The 26,469-nt window shown below is 39.7% G+C and overlaps 1 protein-coding gene across 1 annotated transcript in view; it reads right to left on the minus strand.

Annotated features, from left to right (window-relative positions):
* Positions 1-26,469, minus strand: part of Zswim6 (zinc finger SWIM-type containing 6) — a 164,152-nt gene that overhangs the window by 10,499 nt on the left and 127,184 nt on the right. Inside the window, exons 5-9 of the mRNA XM_031359948.1 lie at positions 12,385-12,564; positions 8,239-8,415; positions 7,814-7,960; positions 5,130-5,276; positions 3,445-3,705 (exon numbers count right to left, since the gene is read on the minus strand). Of these exons, the coding sequence (XP_031215808.1) occupies positions 3,445-3,705; positions 5,130-5,276; positions 7,814-7,960; positions 8,239-8,415; positions 12,385-12,564 (912 nt within the window). The remainder of the gene's footprint in view (positions 1-3,444; positions 3,706-5,129; positions 5,277-7,813; positions 7,961-8,238; positions 8,416-12,384; positions 12,565-26,469) is intronic.

The raw sequence follows: 26,469 nt of genomic DNA on the forward strand, positions 1-26,469 counted from the left end.
CGTGAGAAAAACCACCCTGGAAAAGAATTTAGAATGCAAGAAATGCAGTTCAGAAGAAACGGTGAGACAGGTTTACTGAATTCAGTTTTGGGTACATTCCAGATCATTCTAGAATGACCTAAAAGTCATTTTGTGACTAATATTTTGAAAATCATAGACAATTCCTATTTTAGCCTTAATTATAATCCCTGATGAATTTCTAATTAGAAGAATTGCCAAATCTTCTAATCTTTGAAAGGCATTTCAAAATACCTAATACAGTACTTATGAATTAAATAAATAGTAGTTGCAGTACTGACAAACTAAATGTGTATGAATCTCCAAACTCAAATAGCAAAAGTCCTACCACAATGTGAACATATTTTCAGACACACTCTATGAAAGAACTATGCTTAAATGAGGTGCACTTAAATGCACCTAGATGCTCTAGAGTGTATGCTTAAATGCATACTCTAGAGCAGTGCACTCAAGTATCAAGATCAGTGCCTTTCTGCTCTGCCATGAACTCTTCAAGGTGCAATAATGACCAGCCTGGCAAAATATGCCCACATGTGGTGCAATCACAGTAGAGATATCATGGAGCAAACAACCACTTTCTGATTAGATTTAAGGCCTGCTGTACAAGTCAAAACCAAACCTTCGTCTAATAAGCTGTGCCTCCACAAGGCACAGGCCTACTACTCTCACTCTGCTAAATGAGCCTAATAAGAATTGACTCCTAATGACTTATCATTCCAACCATAGATTAGTGCATCATTCAGCCCTCACCACAGAAGCTTCGTTTCGAAGAAGATGGCAATTAACAGTGGCCCACAACTTGTCAAAGTGGAGAGAATAAAGGGCTGAAATGATCAGCCCTAAATGGGACATGTTTATCACACCTCTTCCTCCCAGGGATTAAAGGCCACTGTGGAAGAGGGGAAAGAGAGACTGAGAGCTGGAGGCGGTGATAACTATAAAAAAATAGCTTTCTGGAAACAGCAGGCAGTTGTACATAGGAACTCAAAGCAGCTATGCCAGCATGCCTAAGAACTTGGTCAGTTCAAGCCAGATAGAATTCCAGCATGGCATGGGGGAAGAAGAGTAGTATTTAATTCTATCCCTAACTAAAAAGCTATTAGCAACTCCTAGTTGCTTGGAGAAGTAGACTCCATTTCTTTCAGGGTATGGCTCCCGGTAGGCTCGCCATGCTCCAGCAGAATGTTACACACTTAAGAGTATACATGAGCAGTACAAAGTAGACTTTTTTTTAAGAGGACACAGAGCTGGGAGGGTAGGGAAGTCAGGCAGGGACCTGGGAGGAGCTGACAGAGGAGGGTGAGGAGGATTCAAAATTCTCCAAGAACTCATTCTTATGGGGGCAGGGAGGGAGGAAGGGATGTAGACTATCTCTGTCATGTAAGGACAAAAAGAGAGACCTCTTGAGCAACAAAATTGGCCAACCCCTTGGTCTTGGATTCCAGTCTCTATGAATTCCCAAAACACAGTGAGAAATAAAAACCTACTAGCTGTCCCACCTGGCTATTGCACGATGGTAGAGCACCCAGGCGACTGAATCCTCTAGCTCCATTTTACCAGGACAGATTACAGCGATCTATATTGCAGAGTCCCCTTCTTCCTCACTCTTTCTTCATCCCCCCCTCAAAGGTTCCCTTTAAACATACTACATTATCTTCTTAATATGCAGAGAAAGTCAGAATGAATAACCAACAAGTAAAACACCACGTCGGGCAGTACAAAATTACTTTTAGATTAATAATGACTATAATCCCAGAATTCAAGTATACTACATAACCAAACCCTGATGTCTGGCACAAAGTTTTCCCACAGGCAATTCTCTACTTTGTGACTAAGCCACCAGTGCTGTGGCCAGTGGAGAGTCACGCTCGGCAACAGTGGCTATTGGTCCCTCTTGTCAGGGGTCCGGTCTGCTAGGAGATTCCAGACTCCTATAAAGACTGTGACTGCACGGAGGACTCCACAAGCTCATGCACTCAACTCACTCCCGGGGCCTGTTCTCTTCAGCCTCCTGTGACTGCCCTTGTCCTCTACCCACTAACCCTGGGCTCTAGAGGGCTAGAAAAGGGAGAGTCAAGAGTCCTTCCTCAGACAGCATTCTTATAAAAATAAAAAAAGAAGTTTGATGAGAGTGATTAATTGAAAATTAATTAAAAAAAAAAACAAAACAACCCAAAACCATAAATAATGAACAGAGAGAGACACAATTAAAAGAAAAAAGGTAAATGATAAAGATATCACACACTATCAGCTTTGAAAAATCGCATGTCCTCTTCCAGAACTTCAATATAATGGCAATCAAAGGTCGGGATAAACCACGACCACACTGAAAAGACTTGTGGCCAATGATGTTGCTTAGATATCAAAAGAGATTATGTGGAAGAAAACTGAAAAATAAAAGAAGTAGTTAAACAATCAGGATTAGTCTTGAAAATAGCCAGGACAGGCTTTTTATCTTTATATATTAATAAACAAAAAACAGTTAACAATGACAAACTAAAGGAGAATACTTCAAAATTTAAAATGGGATTTTGTCCCCCCCCCAATGAAGAATCATATTAAGGCTTGCTTTAAGAACATTTCCCTTTTAAAATGTGTAAATGTATAATATATTTGAAAAAATATTATCTCTCAAATAGATCCTTAGTTTTGGAAAAATTAAAGGTCTTAAATTAGTATTTCTCTAAAGTATGTAGCAGTCCCATGATATAAAATGTGAACACATTTTACCACCAATCAAAGAAACATCCCAGGATCACAGCACACATCTCAAAGAGATTTCTATCAATAAGACAACTAAATTTGCACACAATAAGTTATACTAATCACACTTACATTTCTGAGAAAACATACTTCAACAACAGTGCCAGCCAAAACCTAGACCTTACAAAATCAAGAAAATCCCATTGCTTGCTTCAGACCGTCTATGAAGCCTTTCCTTGGTGAACCAATGCCTAACGAACCTGGCAGCATTGTTTAAGAACTAGAAACCACTCCTGCAGCTCTTAGTTCTTTGTCAGCAATCAAACGCGACACTATGAGGCCAGATGTTGTGAGAGCCAATAAATCTACAGGAATGCCAATCAGTTTCTACTTTCTATTTACTTGATCAAGCAAATAGGAACATGGGCACCAAGAACATCTCACTAAGTATCAATCAACATTGCATTTATCTCAGGAGTCACATAGCCTAAATAAAAACAGCCCATTACAAAGCAAGTGACCTCAAATGGGGCTGATTTTAAACAAGCTATCCTATATGACAACCTAAATCAAATGATGAAAACCTAAACATGTATACGACAGGTTTTTTACTGAGCATTCCTCAGGTGGTCTGTGAATCTATCCTATCATACTCAAGTATCCACACCATGCTCTTAGCAGAACAAAGATTAGTACATAAACCAGACCCCTTCAGTATGTTACCTTCTAATAGGAAGACTGCTTGCTTGCGAAAAATTTTCACCAGTGTGTCATCCAATTCGATTTCCTGAAGCTTAGAAATGAGTTGCTCCTCATTCCGGCAAACCTTCTCTTGTGTGTAGAGCCCGTCAGGCATGATCCGCTGCTGCCCCAGCCCTATCAGGGCTACCTCCACAGCCAGTGTTACATAGGATTCCCCTTCTTCTAAGAACTTGTGTGCAGGCAGATGGTGGTACTCTAGGGACTTGCACTGTCCCACGTTATCTATAAAATGCCACAAAGAGGGTATTAAGTTACATTCAATACTGACAGGCACAAATTACATGTTCTAATCAGTCCTGGTGACTTAACTCTGAGAAAGTCCAAACATCCAATTTTTATGTTAAAATGCAAAGCTTTCTAGTATATTTTAAACCGTGACTATGGATGATAAAGTGTATGTTTTGTGGGATTAGGATTTGTGGAGTACTAAGGATCTTAAAGAGTGAAAAAAGATTTTAAAAATAAAATTACATGCCATCAGAGTTATAAGACTCATTATATTGCGTAATCAATATATGCTAAAAATAAAAAGTTGATGTTAAAAATTACATGACTATTATGGTACAAATAAGATGTACATGAAAAATGTTTTCATATTTTTTCTGTAATACTAACATTTGCAGTGAGATTAGTAAAGAATACAGCATATGCAACTCATCTTTAGGGTCCCTTTGTTATCTAAGGTCAGTCAATGCCAGAGAAGTATTCTCTTGTCTCAGTTCAGGAGTGTCAATGTGAAATTGTAACTTCAGTATTCCAAGTCCCAGGAAAACGTGAATTAGGGCTCTCACCTGTCACCTTCCTGACAGAACTTGGGTCACCCCCGACTCAGGAAGGCAACCACCAAGGGCAAGACTGAGACAGACAAAATATCAAACCTGTCCCATCTCATCCCAGGACTAACAAAGGACAGTCCTTACCCCTCCCCCACCTCTGCCTTGGGTGAGCTTTTGAGGGGTGATTCTGAATTTCTAAAAGACTGTTATGAAATATATGATGTCAAACATTTGAAACATATCTGATAGTTCCCTTAAATTAGACTTAATATATTTAAGTCACTTCTCAGGCAAAGAAAGATAACTAAATATTCTGGTTCTGAAAGCTACGATACATAGCTGTACTTATTTATTTATCTATCTATCATAATTAAGATTATGAACATACCATAAATGTTATTAAATTCTTAGTGCAGAATCATGTGCCAGAAGAGAGTATTGTTTGGGTCACTGACAAACATGGCCAGCTGTTGATTCTGAAGATGTTCCCATGGGAGAAGGCCACTTTGAGGCTTAAGTGCCTACTTCCTAGTTCTCACTAACGCTAACCCACAGGTACTGTTAAATACATGGCTTCATGAAACACACTGTGGGGGCTGGAGGGATGGCTCAGTTGGTAAGAGCCCGGACTGCTCTTCCAGAGGACCTGACTTCAACTCTAAGCTCCCACAAGGCAGCTCATAACACTCAGTAACTCCAGTTCCAGGGGATCCAACACTGTCACACAGATATACATTCAGGCAAAACACCAACATACATAAAGTAAAAAATAAATCTATCATTTAAAACACATACTGTAAAGACAACCAAGGACTAACACCACTCTGGGTTTAGAGAAGGGAAAGAGCAAACAAATGCCAATGACTTTACCTGTACAATCGGAGAACCCAGAGAAGGCGTCATCATCGGTGTGGCAAGCTTCCATGAGGCTACTGAAGAGAGTGCCCACGGGGTCCAGGGGGTGTCCAACCCAGCCTTCCAGATTGGTTATTGAGGTTATGCTTTTATGAGGCAGCTCTGTTTACAGAAGGAATAGAGACATGGAGAGAAACAATTAGTAATTAATTCAGATGGAAAGCCCCTTGTTAGTTAAAAAACTATCAGCTGAAAGGTACTATAATGTCCACCTTATGAGTCATAAAGGTTCATCTATCGATCTATCAATCAATCTAAATGGCACTCATGTCCAAGAATGGCTCCCCACTTCTGTTAACTCATGTGTCCAACATCATGTGCTAATAAAGGACTGTCATACTGTTGGAGAAGGCAGGGACTCATCCTGCCACCTCTGTGCCCTTGAACGTGTCAGCAGAGGTGGTAAGGAGCTGCATTTTCATGCTGTCACCGTGCCTGCACTCACTGGGTCATCTCATTGATGCTCTGGGTTTGACTCCGACCCCCACAGCAGCACTGTTAATCACTCTGCAGCAGCTCTCCTTTCCGTGAGAGGGGTTAAGAGTGGACCTTTGGCAAGAATGAGCTATATAGCACAAGGTAGATGTAGATTCTGACAAAAAAAATTTTTTTTCATTTTCTTTACAGAATGTTAGTTCTTTCATGTTAAAGTGCTGAGAGGAAAAAAAAAAACCTTGCAAATGTTTTACAGTATGATCTACTATAAAATGCCATTTAAAGCTGCTTACCAAAATAATAAAACAGTAGCATCTCCTTTTTAAAAGAAAATAACATCTAGTTATCTGAAGGATAGATTAAAAAATTGACTTATATAGTTGGCTAAAGCCTCATTCCATAAATTTACCATTTCTTTGGAAGCCTTCTGATTTTACATCACTAACTCTCAGCACATAAGAATAGCACATGAAATCTTATTCAAGTTGTGTTCTAGAGTTACACTCACTAACCTTGGTCCATTTACAAGTAACTGTAAGGCATACCTAAGATTAACACCCACTTTAATATTAGGACAAACAACAGAAACTGAGGGACAGACACACAGCCTTAACAATACTCAAGAACCAACAAAAACAAGTTTCATCACTTGCAAGATGACACAGAATGTGTCTGAGATGGCCCAGGCCTGAGCTATAGCACACCTGAGTCCAAGGCAAATCACAGCAGTCTAACTGAACATGATTCCGAATGTACCTCAACATTTTTACTTTGTGTTTCTCAAAAAAAAAAAAAAAAAAAACCACCAGACATGATCAGAGAGCCAATTCTTTTTTCATTAAACATCCTCTTAGTTCAAAAGTTATCCTTTACACTATTCAGAAGCAAATACCCTGGGACAGACACAATCCATGTGTTTAGAGGAAATGGATTTCAGAGAAACTTTCTACAAGGCCTAGCAATGCATTTTGGGAGGATGAGCAGAGTCATTCCATATCAAGGCCACTGACATTCCAGTCCCATCTGCGCTGTGCTTCCTGAAGTTCAGACTGTAACTCTGGAATTATCTGTACTGTGACTGACAGTGCCAGTCCACACTCCTACTAGTTTCATCATAAAGGAAATTGAAAGTTACAGCCAGCACTTGCTACCCTCCAGCTTATTCCAAAATCTTTTCATTACTTACTTGTATTCAGGGTGGGTATATCTAAGTATCAGAGGATTGAAAATACAACTAATAACAAAAGCCAACTGTAACTAAAACTGTTCATAATTTTAAAAAATTAGAGCAAAGCAAGCCATCCCAAGAAACGTTTGCTTATAGAAGAAACGAGCAGGCGACCAGAAAAGCGGATGCGTCTATCTCACTATCCAACCAGCAAGCTGAGAACCAGTAACCACCTTTGGTGCTACTACTATGGTGCTTGAGAAGACTAACAAACTAAGATAAAGACAAGTTAAGGTGTCCTGTCAGCTGATAGCTCATCAAATGTCATTTGTAGACCTTGAAAAACCAACCAACCAGCCAACCCTGCAAACAGGGATTTCCGTTCTGATCCCTTTCAATAAATAACAAGTCCTCAAACACAGATTATTATGGCTATAAGAGTAGAGTATGCCAGGTCTTGTTTCAGACTTTCTAGGAATTAGTTGGTTGATCTTAGTAGCTCTTAGAAACAGCCCCTCTGTTGAGACCGGCTCTGCAGAAGAGGGACCTCAGAAATTGAGACAGTAGTCATCAGCTAAGGATGGCCACCTGAGAGACGTGCTGCTGGGATTCACGGATGGGCAGTCACTGTAGAGTTCTTAGTGTTTAAATTAAAACACTAGGAAGGTATCTAGCTTCCATTTTAGATGATTCAGACAGATCACTGGCTATTCAAAAAATTAAAAATCTCCTTAATTAGGTCGGAATTTGTTTTCTTTCAACATTCAACCAAAACAAACTGGATTTTATTTTTACAGATATGTTATCAAAATAAAAAAAAATTTTTGTTTGTCTTCAGCTTAGGCATATGGGTATCTGATTGCATGTATGGCTGTGCACCACATGAGTGCATTGTGAAATATTTTTAGGAGTGGTGAATAAAGGCCATTTCTATGGATGGACTTTCAAAACTCCATCTCTTCCAGCAGAACATGAAACCAAGTTCTGTCTTCACCAAGAATACCATTCCAATAGAGACAATCTCTTTCATAATCACCTTTTTTTTGAGTCCGGAACATTTCCAACTGTTTCTGCTGTTGTCGTCGTAATGTGTTCACAATAGCTATTGCTAGTCTCAGTGCTTCTCTGGGGTACCCGTGAGAACGCAACGCATCCACTCTTGCACAGGCTGTAGGCGCATGTTCTACAAACAGAAACCCAAAAAGGGAGTAAAGTGGCCGCTGTCAGATTCATCCATAAAAGCAGTCTACTACAGTACGATGTTTCTCCCCAAGTGCCACAGAAGAAGATAGAAGAAACCATTTCTGAACTTGGATCTGAATTGAAATTTCAGCCCCCTGTGCCAAGCATTCATCTGTCTCCCATTGAATACCTCAGTCTTCTACCTCCCACTCCAATAATGCTATAGAAACTACACAAAGGAGTAACTCATGGAAATGTCTTTCCGGTTTGGCCACTTACCATGCCAGAGGGGCCACCCCCGGGAGTCAAAGAGGGAGTTTTCAGTGTCGTCATGGTAACAGTAGTTGGTGTACAGGTCACTGCTGATAATGTGCTGCAAGTGGCTATCCTGCCAGTGGAGATCACATGCCTCGATGGCTCTTGTGAACACTGTCCGATGAGGCCTGTTCGATGAATCTGTTTTTTTCCACAATTCAGAAAGCCGTGTCAGCTATTATTCACATGTGAATAAATCAGTCATACCATTCTGAGGCCAGATGTTCATGAACACACCCACACACACTGTCCTGCACCCACTAAGCAGAAGGGTGGAGGGTGAATGAAGTCTCACATCCTAAATGCTAGACGGCAGTTAGCCTAAAGAGTTTCCAGACATTTACTTGTTTTATCAAATACAAACATTCTGCAGCCATTAAAGCTGCAGTTAAAGGCATCCTGCAGAAAGAATTGTCATGTCTAGTCTCCATGCAAAATATACTCAAAAGAGGCACTCGTCTTAAAAAACAAAAACAAAAACAAAACACATGAAAACTCACTGCTCCCCACTTGTGAGGTGCTGTGTTGGGCTGCCCCTGATGGGATCAACAGCTCTCACAAACACTATGCAAGAGATGCGACACCAGCCATGGAACCTTTCAGGAAGATGCAGTCAGCCTTAAAAGATGCGTAAGGGTTGTGCTTTTGGTTGTATTTTTTAACTATATTGTGCGGTTTTGCACAATTAAAACTATTATGCTTCTTGGGATATAATGATTAAATGCCACTTTATATCCCAAAGGGCATAAATGCATATGTTTAACAGTTCACAAAGCCACACAACATAGCTACAAAACAAACCAGCGCACTTACCTTGCCCCTATAGGCTGTCTCCTGACTCCTGGGCAGGTTCCATGACTGGTGTGATGTCCCCAGCATAGTGCATGCTGGGGCATCACAAGGGAGCAGAAGCATACAGTCCGAAGGGGGTTCAAGGTTCAGGACCTGACGAAGAAAAGAAATGTTTGGGGAATAAAGCATATTCTCACCTCGGCTCCTTGGATTACTCAATTCCTAAAGAAACTACAGGAACCTTCCCCTCCTCAGGTCCTACCCTAAACTTACTTTCAACTGTGGCGTAAGCCTCCACTGAACAGTGGGGGCAATGAACAATTTCATTTACAAATACTTAATAGTGGTCAAGGACAGCCCCCTTCATTGCTCTCTGAAACTCAAACTGAGGAGCTTCATGCATGGCAAGGTTTTATCTTCCTGTCCCTGGACCTCTATCTGAGCAGACAGAAGGTACACCACAAACAGAGAACGCAATTGTGTTGAGAAGGGCAGCCTGGTGGACTCACCTACCTAGGCTCTGTCCTGCTGAGGGAGCTAAGCAGCAACAGAGACACCATGTCTTGTAACAGTCTCGTGGCCTAGGACTGCCAAGAGTCAAACACCCCCCTTACTACTAGTTTAGTCAATGCAGTCATTTGCAATGGCTAATGGTAAGTCTACAAAGATATTCCTTTGGAGTGGTCTCATATCAACTTAGTTATCCATATCTAGAGGGGAGACAGATTGACATGCACAGATGACAGATAAAGAGGCTCCGGTGACTGTCTGCTGTGACTCCTGACTAGGATTCCTTGCTAGCAGCAGTTGGATGACCATTCTGCACAACTGGAAGGACGGATCCAACTTTTAACTGCATTTTGTCAAGCAGAATAAATGTACTATTCCCAGGGGGGAAAAGTTTTATGACCTCTCATAATTAAATACCCCCAAATGCACATTTCCTTGAATGTTTACTTTTTTTTTTTTTAAGAATTTTAAGGGATTTTCTTAGGTATTTTAAAGTGTGGTCTTAGTATTTACTTTCTTTACTTCAAGTTACAAAGGTAAAACTTAAAACTGAAGAGACTACAAAATACCAGCTTGCTATTATACATGCTGTGAGGGTGAGTTCAGTGTTCCAAGTACTGACCTGGCTCTCTAGCTAGGATACTAATCCAAGCATGTAGATTAGAGAATAAACTGAACTGTTCCTATTTCGTGGTAGCACAGAGAAGTAGAGAACACACACACAACTTTCAACACTGGTTTGCTCCAAGATACCAACAGAACTGATAGTCACAAAAAAAGGCTAAATGCTCACAAAATTGTATTTAAATGACCACAAGGAGCACAAAAATCAATCTACACAAAGTCATAAGCATTTTAAAAATGAGTGTATAACAAAAAGTTTGGGAAAATTGGAAAAGTAAAAGGTGAAGAATTCTAATTTTTTAAAAAAAAACACCAAAAAACAAAACAAAAACAAAAACAAAAAAAAGGAAGAAAGAAAAACTGGCTTTTGCTCTATAATCTTTAGAAGTCCTCCTGAAAGCGTAGGATCCAGAAGCTCTCACTAAGCCTAACTAATCTTCCTAGCTATGGTAGGTGTCAGAAAGCCTGTGTGTACACTCTAACACATACATCTCTCCCAGATGCACAGTGAGCTCTGTGTGATGCCTTGGCTACCGGGTTGAGCCCCTCAGTCCCCAGCCTCTCCTCGAGAGAGAATACTGAGGTGGTGGTTCTAGGTATAGGCAACCACACACTCTGTAGGTATGATAACCACCACCCTTTGAAAGCAATGGCTCTTCTCCACAACCCCTCAGAAAAGACTCTTGAGTGTCTTCCAAAGAGTAGATACCTTTAGATACAAAAGACATAAGCACTGCATTTATTTGGAATAAATGCAGACCTGGATTTACCCTGCTGATATCAAACTGTAAGAGAAATGAACTACGTTGTCCTGGTTGTCCTGAAAGTTAGACCATTTCTTCTTCTTTATATGTATATTGGTGTTTTACCTCCTTGTGTGCCTATGTACCATGTACATGTCTGGTACCCACAGAGGTCAGACTAAAAGTAACATTAGAACTAGGAAGTAAAATGCAAAGTGTAGAGTGTCAAAATAGCAGCAACCAAAACTCAGAAAACCTCCAATTATAAAAACAGAAGATTAAAGGTATCACCTAGGTAGACATCAAAGAACCTTTTCCTAGCAATGAAAGAATAAACGTTGACCAATTAAACTTGACAACTTGGAAAAAAATGGAGATCTGAGGGTATGTTTAACTATTAAGTAACATCATCATGAGCATTATACAGACAGGATAGACTTCAAATACTGAATTCCCAAGGCAAGTATCTCCAGCTAACACAGCCTGATGACCATTTGAGGTCCTGAAACCTCTCTTTGATTGACAGGTCCCTGTGGACGTCCACTGTAAAGACTGCAACACTCTGCTAACATCACATTTGACCTCGGCACACTGCACAGCATTCTCTTTAGGAATAGCAACTCCTCTGCTGATCAGCAAAGAATGCTTGATTCTGGATTCTTCCAATGTTAATCCCAACCCTGCTTCTATCGTGTGACTTAAATCACTTTCAAATCCCCCACCAAGCATAAAATCATTCCAGAATATTGGTACAAATGACAGTAGATTTGTCCAAGACTTAACAAGTTAAGAATGTGATTCTGAAAAAGACCAGAAAATTCAGCAGCATCTCACAGATGAAAATGAAGCCAAGGAGTCGTTTGTTTTTAAAGGACAGAAGAGAAACCGAAACTACAGGATAAAATCATGGATTATTCCAGAACCATGTGGGAACATTTCTTGGTTGTCTCAGACTGAGGGCACTGTTCACCTCTGGGTTGGACCAAATAAACTACACAATCTTTTCACAATAAAGAAGTTCCTTGACGCAAGTGCCAATAGTAACACAGTGCCTTTAGTTCACATATCTATGCTAGACTCTAAAGAAAAGTACATACTGGCCCAAAAGAGCCAGAAAACACATTCCTCAAGTCTCTCAACACTGTTGTACACAGTAACTCAATAATGCCCCACTCCGTATTTTTAATTAAAAAGTAAAATTCAAACTAAACCATTAGTAGATCATTTTAATCCACACTAGTATAAAGTATTATCATATCTACCTGCATTGTGTAACTATTTTTAAAAGCATACAATGTGTCCAGTTAAAATTAAAACACATGCAGGCATTTAAGAGAAACATGGATTGTCCTTGAATTAAGTAAGTCCACTATCTGTTGACATTACAAAGATGCGCACGAGGAAGCAGGTAAGCATGGGCAGGCCACCACTGTGGACTCACCTTGGTTGGCGTTTGCACCCTGAGGCAGAGCATTGGTTAGGTTGGGTAATTCACTGCCATGATTTCCATCTTCCCACGGACAGACATCAACACTGTTCCATTTTTTCAGCTGCTTTAGCCAGCTGGCCTTTTGCTCCAACTTACAGTGGGGGTTTAAAACGATGCACATCCACAGAGCACCTAATTTAAAGAGGACAAAGAAATACAGTTCAAAAATTATAAAAATGTTCACAACTAACAGCTAAAGAAAAAGCCTGAATCACTTCAAGATGAAAACGAGCTTGCCAGTTTCCCTGATAGAAGGCATCACAGAGTCTAAGCTTAAACTGAGCACCAAAGAGCTGTTCCACACAAAGATGAGTACTTCACACGTGCTGTCATTACTTTCTTACTTTCATTACTTTATATATTTAAGCCAGCAACAAACAATCATAGGGCTCAATTGAAACAGAGTGTGAACACTGGTACTGCAATATACTACTCCACATCATTCTTCCCCCAGATCAAATTTACTTTCAAAGAATATCTACATATAATAAAAGGATAACACAGTTTCCTAGACTCCTTACTTATGTTTACTAATTAGTACCCATAGTTATATGCATGTACACACATTCTCATACATGCACATACACATATGTAAATGAAGTAATAGTTTAGAAGTCAGTAAAATAAATTGTTTACAACTAAAACTCAAAGGCAGGCAAGATGACACACAGCTGTCCCTTGGGAAGCTAAGGCAGGAAACTCACTTGTGGTACACAGTGAGTTCCAGACCAATGAAATACTGTCTCAGAGACAACAAAACAAAACAAAATAGAAAGTAAGTTCCATTAAGCACACTTTCCTAAGCCATCTCACAGGTACCAATCTTCATTTAACCACTAAATGCTAAGAGGCATACGAATAAAATTTTCACTAGGTTTTTCAAAAGGAAAAGTGTAGAGGAATTTAGGGGAAAGTAATACCTCATCATTTAAATAAGATAATGGTGAATTTGTTATGCTTTCTACATAGTTTTAAAAGGTGGTTAACACAAATATTTCACATATTTTAAAATATTAATTCCTCAATAGGGTGATACCAATGCCCCCAAACATTCACAATGTTTTCTCTAGGAACTAGACATGTGTGGCTGTCTCTGTTTTATTTAATCTCAGTCAGCTGGGTAAGAAAGGTAGGAATGAACAAGACAGATGCTGTTTTCTTTGCCCAAAAGCAATGCTTAACAGTTTTTCATATTTACTGAACCCGATACTGTCAATGTAAAGTAGCTTAAAAACTTAAAACTGTAAAATGAAATAAAGTTTTTATTATTTTAAAAAACAAAAAAACAGCTTCAGCTTGTCTAAGCCACAGGTATTTACAGTGTACATTTAAAAACTCTCTAATTGCCAGTTATAAACAAAACATGGTCAGCCAAGATGGTCAGCTCACCACAGTGTCTCTTCCTCCCAAGAAACCTCTGGACACAGAAAACCTCTGGACAAATGGAAAACCTAGAAACAAAGACTGAGAAATAAGCAGATGAGAGCTGGCCTGGGAGAGGGCCTGGACAGAAAGGGGACCCTTCTTTTCCATTACCCCTTCACCCAACTTCTCTTCTCCTGGATTTGATGTCAGATTAAAAACTTCACTCAAGGAACTCTACAGGAGCAAATGCACGAAAAACCTGAAGCTTGATTTTTTTCCCCCAGCAAGTCCTGGGAAAGGAGGAATGCCAACCCAGAGACGGTCAGAGGGACTGTCCAAGTCCTCATCATGGCATGCACATGGGACAGGAGCAAGGCACAACGGCCAAGGCTCAGACCCCTGACTCTGAACTCTCACCCAAAAGTGTCATGACAAGTTATGGTCCCATCACCTTGGTTTGTTGTTTTCAGTTTTTCACTCTCTAGAGAGTTTTAATCGAATTCTGTCATTTATAATATTTAAAATGTCTACAAAGAAACAGGAAAATGTGTCAGCTCCTAACAGATGTCAAGTAGGATGAGCAAGATGTCAGAATTAGAGACTTGATAGCAACAGTAACTGTGCTCTGCTAGATGAAGGTAAAAGCATTTAAGAAAAAAATGTTAACATCATCCTCAGTAATGAAATGCAAACTATGAAAAGGAACTAAACAGAAATTCTGTAAGTAAAAAACAGTATGTGAAATAGTAGTATAGAATGGGGCCAAAAGCTGAAGAGCGATGACATGGGAAGAGTGAGCCTAGGAGAAGCTACCTCATGGGACACACAGAGACCAACTAGATGTGTTCAATAGATTCTTTACACAGGTAGACAAAAGGCAAAGCTTGGTCAGCCTGTCACTGGATTACAAGAAGATGAGAAGTAAAAAAAACTTTGGAAGAAATAATTACTAAAACCTGTTCAGATTTACAGAATGATATTAATTTACAGATATAAGCAGCTTAGTCAACCTCACAAAAGGGTCAGCTCGGAGAGAACCATGACCAACCATAGCATACCCAAACTGCCAAAAATCAAAATAAAAAATAAAAACCAAAACAACAAACACGCACGCGCGCACACACACACACACACACACACACACACTCACCCAAAGCCAAACCAAACCAACAACCAAAAATGAAAACCAGCTATAGAATAATGGTTCAAATAACTGATTTCCCACCAGAAACCACACAGGACAGGATACAATGAATAATATCTGTTGAGTGTTAAATGGAACTGGAAAGCCAATGCCGAATTCTATGGGCAGTGACAATATCTATCACCCAGGAAACACAGGGAGACCCAGACATTCTCAGATAAGGAAACCACAGCATTCATTGCTAAATGATCTATTTTAGAAAAATGCTAAAGCCACGTATTCTTGATTAAAGAGAAATACCACCAAAAAGAAAGCAGACTGTCTAAGAGTAACGAATAACAGGAATGATGTCTGAGGAAATAAACTATTTTTCCCACTTTTGCTTTTTGGAAATATGTATTAATGCTCAAAACAAAAAGTTCACGAACACTGTCTTATGAATCTGTACATGAATAAAATATAAAATATACACTAACAACTGTAACATAGAAATAAGAGATCTATGATTATTAGACTTTATATTTCATTTAATATAGCAAAGGTTAATTCAATATTAGGTGTAGGCATATTTGCTATATAATGCCACTTAAAATATATAAATAAAAAGGATAACCAAAGTCAAATTAAACAAAGCCTGAATTAAGATAAAGATCACAAAAATAGTTACAGAAAACAAGTCAGTACAGAGTGAAGAGAAACAAAGGAAATAAAACAAGCAAATATATTCAACCATATCAATGACTTCATGAGATACAAGTGTTCTGGAATTAGTGATGTAACTCCGTGACCAACTTAACATTCTCAAGGCCATGGGTTCAATTCTTCGCTCTACCAAATACTCATATACATATGTATAACATATCTATGTTCTAATCACCAAAAGGGGCAATCAAGCCAGATTAAAGGTTAAGAGCCAGTATTACGGTATCTATAAAGTATGACAATAAATGTAAAAGAATTAAAAAGAAAGACTATCAAAATAAAGGTGGAGGGACCTTACTGTAGACTTGAGGACAGGTATGGAGTCAGACATTACGTGATGATAAATGCTCTTCCTAGAGACAATCCTATGCTGTACTTAAGGCTTTAACAGCCCAGCAAACCATCAGAACTGTTAAAGGTTTCAGCTTATCATAGACTTCCATACTCCTCCCTCAGTAACTGACAGAACACGGGGACAGAAAAGTAGTGACTACCCCAACACTATCAACCAAGTAAACAAATAAAAGTAGACCACATGCCTAAATATCAAGCTTAAGGCCATAAAGCTTCCCGTAAAATACCTTTGAGTTAGGTAAAAAGTATTAGCCAAAAGTGTGATCATGAAAGAAAAACTGATGAAGTGGGCTTTGAGCAAATTAAAAACTGTGTTCTACAAAGACGGGAGAATGACAAGGAGTTACACAACAAGAGAAGGAATCCTCAAGTCACAGTTGTGACAATGAGCAACAATCCAAGTACATACAGCCTTCTCAACAGTCGTAAAGAAAACTGTATAAACCAACACAATGAGCCAAGCAAGTGGCCGGCCACATGGAGGAGAGCGAGCCACTGCTGAGTAAGGGAAACCAACCTGAAAGGCGCCATACGACAGCATTTGAGCCAGGGAACATCTGGAAAAAAGCAAGCTAATGGAGATGGAGGAGGGATATTAGTGGTTGCTCCAGGAATTAGGGAAAAGAAAGGCATCAAAATGGAAAGACAGAAAATATTTAAGATGGTGAAACTACTCAAGAGTAGGAGACTTTAGAGGCAGGCATATGTCACCACTTCATCTAAACCCATGAAATGCACAGCTCTTAGTGTCAACTCTCCTGAAAAACCATGAGCATTTTGAGTTAAATAATGTGTCAATATAAGTTCAGTAGTTGAACAAATACACCACTGGTGGAGAGAGTATTGAAGAAGAGAAAAGCTACTCATGGACAGGAAATTTCCACACCAATATTCTGTGAAGTGTTCTTTTAAAAGTGTAAAAGAACTATAGAAAGATATTCCATTAAAGAGAAAATAAAGCCTGAGCAGTCTGCAGAAACAAACAAACAAATGTGCTCAACATAATTAATGGCTAGGACAATGTAAGTTACAATCACAGTGAGACAAGGCAGGAACAACTGCAGGCAAAGGGGCAAAGAGGCAGACTATAGGAACCCTCATGAACTGCTGAAGGAGCTAACATAGTGGACAGCCACCTGCAAGTCACTTTACAACAGGATCCAGAACTCATTCCTACACATCAGCCCAGCAGAATTAAAAATTAAACACACACCTGGAAAGATATGCTTATGGCAGCTGGACTGATAACAACAGCAACAACTGCAACAGTAGCAACAACAACAACAACAACAACAGACAATCTGAATGCCCTTTAACTAGTGAGTGGATCAAAAAAAGACTATAGTATAGCCATATTAAACAACAAAGTAATCTGGATACATGGATGCAGACTCACTCTGGTCAGTGAAAACCATATTTTAGTGTTTCTGTAGTGTTCACAGTACAGAACGGTTAACATTTGTGACCACTGAAGGAAAAACCAAGCAAGATGCCGTTTACTGGATGCCCACCATATGCTGCAAGGTACATTATTTAAAACCCTGCAAGCATATCCCATTAACTCATTATAGTAATTCTCTCCAAAAATGACTATTTCCATGTTGAATGTCCTAAGTCAGTTTGGTTGCTGTAGCTACATTTCCTAGCCAGGAGAAGAAGAGGCCAAAGAGCAAGAGCAAGGTTTGAGCAATTTTGGCATCCAGTGACTGACCCTTCCTGATAGGCATCCCTACAAAGCACACTGGCATGCCTTGGCCAGGGTTCTTTGGAAAGGCATTAATTCTATCTACAAGACCTCACGGTCTAATTCCCTCCAAAGGCTCAGCTTCTCAGAAACTAAGAGTTAAGATGTCCTCATGTGCAGCTGGGATGGCTACAAATATCCAGACTGTAGGTGTGAGAAGGATCACACCAGAGACAGGAGCCCTTAATACAAGGTCCAAGGTACGCTTGGCTCATTTCAACAAGGATTTCTATATGACTGGAGAAAGAGAGAAATTCATAAAAACTTGCCTTGGATTTTCATGCTTGCATTTCTCTAGCTAGTAAATTTCCATTTTACAGAAGGAGACATTCTTTTAAAAAAATAAAAAAACCAAAAAACCCCAACAACTTAAGTCTTTATTTAATTTGCTTGAAACATCCTTTTATTGCTCACCTCCTTAAAGCGAGGTTTCATCCTGAATGGGTGTTCTTAATGCTAGACTCAAGTTTAGTGCCATACCAGATACGGCTTTTTATCTTAACATTCATCACTACAAAGGTTGTAATTAGCTTTAATAACCAAATTAGCTAAATTGAATAAGTCATTCTCCAAATTTTGTTAATTCAGAGTCCCACTCTGAACATTTATCTCCTTTCCCTCCAGTGTGCCTGAAGTATTTGTAGCTCTGAGAGTGAAGTTCTTGAAGGATTAAACCCCACTCTATGGTTTCTCTGAAATACTAACTCTTTCAGGGATTCAGTGGGAAAGTGGTGAGGTTCAGTTAGGAGCCAGCATTTCCAGGGCACTGCAGTGGACCTGCAGGACACACTGGAAGAACTTCTGGGTTCTGTGATAGGATGAATACTTGTTATGGATTAGAATGAAAACAAACTCCAGATATTGACACTGATCTCCACGTTCAGTTCATCCAAGTAAAGGATGCCAGTACCAAATCCATGGTGTATGGCCCAGACACAGCTCTAGCTTTTCCTACCACTGTGGTGATTGGACTCAGAAATGCTCCCTGTAAGTTCAGGCATCTGAACCCGTGATTCCCAGCTGGCTTAACTGTTTGGGAGGTTCAGGTGGTATAGCCTAATGCTCACTAGGGGCGGGCTTTGAGATTAGATAGCCTTGTCCAACTTCCAACTCACACTCTCTGCTTTGTGCTTGGGTTTAAAGGAGTAAGCTTTAGCATCCTGCTCCATCACCATGCCTGCCACTTGCTGTTACGTGGACTCTTGTCCCTCTGGAACCATAAGCCAATTTTTTTCTTTCATGTGGTAGAGGAGTTCCTGGATGGAGGTCCTGAGAGGGCAAGAGACTAGAGGAGGTCATTAAATGAAGCTGTTCAAGTAAAGCCTGGATTGCAGTGGAGATCCAAGATGCTGGAGATGTGAGATGTTGAGTTGTGAGACATCTGCCAAGGAGAGCTTCATACATGGAGCAGAACCAGACCAAGAAACATATGATGCAGGCAGCAAAGCTTGAGGGGCACTTTGAAAGTAGAGAGCCAGTCACTGAACAAAGAGTTACAAGATATGGTGCAGGGGGTTACAGCTCAGCTTATCCTGAGTCTCCGAAGAGACTTTGGACATTTAAAACTGTGTCGAGGATGTGACAGACCATGGGTTAGTTTCAAGTTGGACTATATACCTTTTTGCATTATGATATGGCCATGAACCTATGGGGCCAGGGTGTGGAATGTGGTGACTCAGGTGAGATATGCATCCCATAGGCTCAGGCATTTGAATTCCAAGTCTTCTTCTGTTTGTTCGTTGTCTTAGTTAGGGTTGTACTGACCAAGGCATCATGGATGGTTGTGACCCACCATGTGGTTGCTGGGATTTGAACTCAGGTCCTTCAGAAGAGCAGTCAGTGCTCTTAACCACTGAGCCATCACACCAATTCACAAGGCAATTCTTATAAAAGAAAACACTTCATTGGGGCTGGCTTATAAGTTTAGAGATTCAGTTCATTATTATTAAGGCAAGAGCATGGTAGCATCCAGGCAATCATGGGGCTGGATGAGCTGAGAGTTCCACCTCTTGTCCCAAAGGCAGCTAGGACGAGGGTCTTAAAGCCAAAGCCCACAATAACATACCTACTCTAACAAGGCCACGCCTCCTAATAGTGCCACTCCCTGGGCCAGGCATATTCAAAACACATTAGTTTTTGTGGGTTTTTTAGTTTTTTAGGGTTTTACTGCTGAGAACAGATACCATGACCAAGGCAACTCTCATAAAGACAACATTTAATTGGGGCTGGCTTACAGGCTTGGAGGTTCAGTCCATTATCAAGGTGCAAACATGGCAACATCCAGGCAGACATGGGTGGGAGGAGCTGAGAGTTCTACATCTTCACGTGAAGGCCGCAGAATACTGGCTTCCAGGCAGCTGGAAAAGGGTGTTAAAGTCCACACCCACAGTGACACACCTACTCCAACAAGGCTCCACCTACCCCAACAAGGCTACACCTTCTATATACAAACCATCACAGACAGGGTTTGTGTGTGTGTAGCCTTGGCTGTCCTGGAACTCTCTCTGTAGACCAGGCTGGCCTCAAATTCAAAGATCTGCTTGCCTCTGCCTCTCATGTGCTGGGATTGAAGGTGTGCACTACCACACCTGGCAGGCTCAGACATTTGATATCTGGTTCCCAGTTGCTGGTGCTGTTTGGGAGGTTTCAGGAAGTGCATTACGGCTTTGAGATTATATAGCCTCAATATATAGATTATATGTTTGTGCCTGGGTTAGAAGATGTATGTTCAAGTTCTCTGCATCTGCCACCATGCCTACCTATTAGTCCTCTGAAACTGGAAGGAAGACAAAGGAAGCCTCCTCCAAGTTACTATGGTCATGGTGTTTTATCATAACTATAGAGAAAAGTCACTAATACAACCATCCAGCACACATTCATTCTTCCCTGTCTACTGCCCTGCCTAGTGTTTACTCAGTCTGTGGTTTTAGCTGGACAACATCAAGGAAAATAACCCAAAACTAGGGAAGTAAGTCCTTCACCCAAGGAGAAGTGCAAATACTTCTCCCTAAGAAAAAGAGTTCTGTCTTCTTAGCAATCTCAGGCTCACCCGCATTCTGTATCTAACGACACCTTGTTAGAGAACATGATCAAGAAGGTGCAGGACAGAACACGGGCTGTTCTGAAGTCTTTCTGACTACTACTGCATCCTGCCAATAACAATACTAGTGAACCCAGGTCTACTCTCAGTAAAAGTGGGTGATGAGAATTAATTGTACCCACCAGCTTAAGACATTGAGACATGTGAATTATCAATACCATTTTACCCTACCTCAAACACTCACTGTTTACATTTTCAAAAACAATAATTTTTTTTTCACCAAAAACCACTGGTCTTAAAAGGACAAAATATGGATGACCAACCATACAACTCTGAATGAATCCACTGAGCCTCTGTGGTGCCAGTTCCCCAACTGAAACAAAGGAACAACACTTTCTACCTAATTCACACGGAGTTCTACACTTAGGTTCCTGCCAACTGTAGACTTCACCAAGCCGCAGACTGCCATGCTTCACACAGAAACTCCACAAATAAACTTCCAAGACGAAGAAGCAGATGTTGCTGCTCTCCTGTTCAAGTTTTGACCCACAACCGTCTCAAATGATAAAATTTGCCCAGACTCAGGAGAATAAACACTGATGTCGTACCACAGAGAGAAAAGCAAACAATCTGTGGCAATCTTAGTCCATCACAATTGCCAAAGATGATTATCTGTTTTTAAATATGGTATTTTTAGTGCTTTTATTTTTCTAACTACTGGCTATAATTTTGCATGAGATAAAAAATTAACTAGTCAGGCTAACCAACTATTATATTAAATTTGTAAGACTTTATTCTCTATTGTTGGTAAGATCAGGTTGTGCCCTGTTCTAAGTTACCACAAACTATGGAAAATTGATTTTTTTTTCAGTCTATACCTTAAATTGAGACTCCATTTTATAAGCAGCTTTGATTCCATTTTGAGGGTAGTAGATAACTCTGCATTTGGGTAGAAAGTGAATGGCCACCCACTGACAAAGATTGATCAATGACTTATTCCTGGAAGTACAAAGGGTACCTCTCTATAAACATATCAGGCTGAATTGCTACTATAGGCGTGTTGAAATCCTACCAAGAAAACTGGGGCCAAGAACTCATCAAATACGTATCACTAATAAAATGGTGTAACGTCACTTAGACCTTTTAAAGAAGTGATCAACACAGACAATCTGTCTATCATATGATGACTTGGTGTGTGCATCAAGGTACAGGGCATTAGCCTTACTGCTGTAATTTTTTCTTTCTAAAATGCAACTCAGCATTCACAATGGCTCTCAGACAGGGATGATTCTATGCCCTTCTAGGAGGTATCTGACCATGAGGTGTTATTTTGGTCATATAAAATAAATCCCAGAGACACTGGTTGATCCTACAGTACACAAGATGAGCCTCCACAACTGAGAACTTGTGCATGAATATCATTAGCTTAAATAATCAAGTTCAAATAAATCACTCAACAGATGAAAGAGCTGTAAGCCAAACAACAAGAAGCCATTATAAAAACTTAACAAAATAGGAGGTATCCAAACACACTGCATTATTATTACATGCTGCTTTGTATGCAAATTTTTATCCCTTCAAGGAGAATCCTAACAATATCAAGTTACACATGTTGGGTTTCTAATTAGATTCCACATTTAACGTTCTTAAATGTCTATCTTTAGGGTACAAAGATTGTTCGGTCTAATTCAACTAGCATTTCTAAAAGTGAATGGCATCTATACTTATTTACCTGACAATAATTGCTGTCATTTTAACTGAATCTTTACCTCACATTAACCTTGCTTTAAATAACACATTAACCCTGTTTTAAATATTTACATAATTATCGTATTACCCTATAAACAAACAAACAAAAAGCACTACTGTGTAGACAAAGCAACTGAAAGTTCAGAGAGGATGCCGTTGAGGGAAGGAGGAAGAATCCGGCCTGAGGCTCATGGTCAGCCACTGAAACATGTCTTTAAATACTATAGCAATCTAGCCTTTAGTCCAGCTATGGAACCAAAAGGTTTGGGATTTATGCAAATTCCAAGACTAATGATTTTAGTGTTTTGACAGAACCATTTCATCCTTTGAATTTTAGAAGTATACATATTTTATTCGCTAACATTATGAGTATTCTGAAATCCTTACAGCTAGTAACCCTGTGCTTTATTTACCTGTTTTTTTAAAAAGTGTATCTTTATTTTTATTGTATGAATGTTTTGCCTGCATGAATGTCTGTTTGCCGTGTGTGTGTGTGTGTGTGTGTGTGTGTGCACGCGCACGTATACCATGTGAAGGTCCTGATCTTTTGGAACAGGAGTTATAGGTGGCTGTGAACCACTGTATGAGTGCTAGGAACCAAGTCTGGGTTCTCTGTAAGAGCAGCCAGTGCTCTAAACCGATAAGCTATCTCTCTACCCACCGCCAACTGTGTTCTTATATACTCAGATCATATAAGGAAAAGTACATACAACAAGAACCACAGATCTACCTAAATAAAAGCACAATTAAACAACATGACAGGCACAGGAAGTAATTTCAGATTAAAACAGTACATGGGTAAACGGCAGTAACACAAGTTTCACAACTGATATTTAAGTCAGGTGAAATCTGCTGTGTCTGGACACACCAAGGCCAGCTTGGTTAGAGTTAAGTCTGCATCAGCATCTGGGGTGATGCACGTGACAGAGGGACCTCTCTGCCTGGTGGAGTAGATTGCCAGATATGGCATTATGAATTGTGAGCAAATAAATCAGCTGCAGACTCTCACTGCATTTTCTGTTTTCTCGTGTTTGGTTGCTGTCGTTAATATCAAATCAATTTAGTGATTAAAGGTCATAGATTTTTGTGGGGTGTTTTTTAAGAGGGGAAAGGAGGTAGATTAATTAAAGCTGTTCATCTTCTTTGGAATCATTTATAAATGGTCTCTTTTCCCTAATTTCTAGAATAATTAACTAGTGTACATGACACTGGAAAGCAGAGATGGGGACAACCAGGAAAAGGGCCAGGCCAGTACAGGGCAGAGGAGCAAGACAAGTGCCATCCCAATCTCTTAACAGAGAATGTACATGTTCAAGGTTCATTTTCCCTTGTTCCATATCCATAAGCACAAGTCCTGTTAGATAGAAAGTTCAATGTCTACATCCGAGTGCCAAGCCTTACCAGGTAGTAGCAGGCAAGGAAGAGCAATCACTCTTAGTCCTTCCAAGGGTTCAACAATTATAAAATAATTCACAGTATTTATTTTTGTTCTCAGAGGCTATTATAATAGTATAAATTTCACGCATGGTCCAATTATCTAATCGTATTTATTTAGAGGCCATGAAATAACTAATTGCAGTCACCAATAGATCACGGGCATAATTAGTTGTGCTAGAAAAACTACAGTCACAAAACTTCTCGGGTCAGACACATGAAAACCGTGACCCTAATTATGACACTGTTATTATCAGCATAATGAAGTTTTAATATATCAGTCACTCCCTGTTTGGAAAGTTAAGTTTAACTGGCAAAACATTCTTCTTTACATTTGATACGCTAGCTTTTAATTTATTAAAACATCTCTGGAAATTTTTCAAAATCAGACCCAAGGGATATAGTGAGACAAGTTTTGCCAACTACCTGGGTTACGCACTACCGAACTTCCCGCTAAATGGCATGTTATATGATATGATGATTAGTTATGATATAGCCAGGCTCCCAGAACATTTTTAAATAACATTTTTTGTTGTCATTGTGTTTTGTTTTTTGGTCAAGAAGGAAAATAGTTAAAAGGAGTTAACTGACATCCTGGATCGTGTTCATTATCTGATAAACAAGCTTCCCCTTGCATTTGATCTCCTGATACTGTGAGCTTGCCTTCATTAGGAGCTTCACTCTGTAGGAGATCACAGAAAGGCTTTTCCACACCCTCAACATCCCTCTCCTTTTTAAGGGAGGGAGGGAGAAAATGAAAGACAGGGAAAAAAAAATCAGAAATGAAGAGAGAAAGGCACAGGGGCAGGCAGATGGTTTCTTACCCTGAGATACATAGCAAACACAGCCAATAGGCAATAAAGGAATGTGAACTTGGGAACCCGCAAGAACAATTTTAGGTGTTCTGCACTGGTTATATGACTGAGCCATCTTTAAAAACAGTTTCATGGTTCATTCAATGGCCATGACTCCAACTTCATATAAATCTATTTCTGAAAGGAGTCGGTTGGCAAGTAAGTTCTTATAACAGTGACTTACTTCATTTTAACATATGAAATGTATGGGATCGATCCTCAAATTGTTTCTGCAGCATGCTCTATATTATATAATGCTTCTGCGGTTGTCTTGGGCTGTTTTTAATTTCTCATTTATTTATTCTGTGTCCTGACTAGACTCTAAGGCTGTGAGCTCCCCAATACATTACTGCAGCACACATACACATCTTTGGTACACAGTACTACAGGACACACAAGTAGGTTCCTGTAAATTGGCCTACTATTCCTCTGGCAAAGGAATGACCCATATTTAGGCTGACGAGTACCTGAACCATCCTCTTCCTTTTGCTGGGCACTGAGAGTCAATTAGGACAGAAATCCATCCAAAGCTGGACTAAGAAGTGATCAAATTTACCAGTGCTGAGCATTCTAGAGTATTGTTGGTCAAGTCCACACTTTAGCACCACACTTGTATGAAAGACCGGGGGTGGGAGGCAGGTGGGGGACAGGTTGTCTATCTAACTGGAATGCCAACTTGTTCATAAAAACAATTTTGGAATGAACCGACTTTTCTATTGAGTGCAAAAAAAAAGCTTACGGTGGGTGCTGGGTTTCCTAGAGAGCAGAATGTTTCATTTTGCTCTAATTCGTCCTATTACTGAATTAAACTTTGATGTATTGGTCTTGACAAGTGCTTCATGCTGATTGCATTGTGTATGATAGTATAATCACTCCCCATGCATTTCCCACAGGCTACATGATTAATGCAATAGATTACCTGCAGCACGGATAGCAAGGGGGGGGGGATCGGTGCCCTTCTGTACTCTAAACTGTTTGCATTTCAGTATGCACGTGTGTATACCCATGCACACATGGGCACTCATGAATATCCTGGGCAGAGAAGGCTAGATCAACCAATATGTGGGCAACCAAAGAACCGATGGTACAGGTAAGAGTAATGTTTCTCAAGTGTTTATATCGGAAATATGCTCCTTAAGGCTTCCAAGCAGGAGATGGCACTGTGCATTAACTCTGCTCACTTGTATCTTCACAAATATTTATTGAGCACCAACTACATGCCAGACACATTTTCCCCTTTTCCAGGAAAATAGAAAAAGACATGTATTACTTTTAATGTTCTAGTTAATTGAACAGGAAGAGAGAAGATGTAACATTTTAAAAGAAGATTAAAAAGTTTTTTAAAATAGATGTTGCATATCTTAATAAAGTTTCATGTCTTAATAAAGACCAATGACAAGAGACTATTAATATTTAAATACATTTAGTAGTTTAATAGTTTCAGAAATACCCTTTATATGATTTGGTCTATATAGCTAGGAAAGAATATGCTCTGCTTATGATCGATCTGTTCAGCAGAGGTGCTATACATACATACATATATATATACACACACATATACATATATGCATGCTCAGCATGCTGGTGATGTATATTGCAGAGGGAGTTTTGATCTCTTAGCAGTACAGTCAATGACTCCAGCATGACTTTC

Source organism: Mastomys coucha, unplaced genomic scaffold (genome assembly GCF_008632895.1).
Source record: "Mastomys coucha isolate ucsf_1 unplaced genomic scaffold, UCSF_Mcou_1 pScaffold8, whole genome shotgun sequence".
In the NCBI taxonomy this organism is placed as follows: Eukaryota; Metazoa; Chordata; class Mammalia; order Rodentia; family Muridae; genus Mastomys; species Mastomys coucha.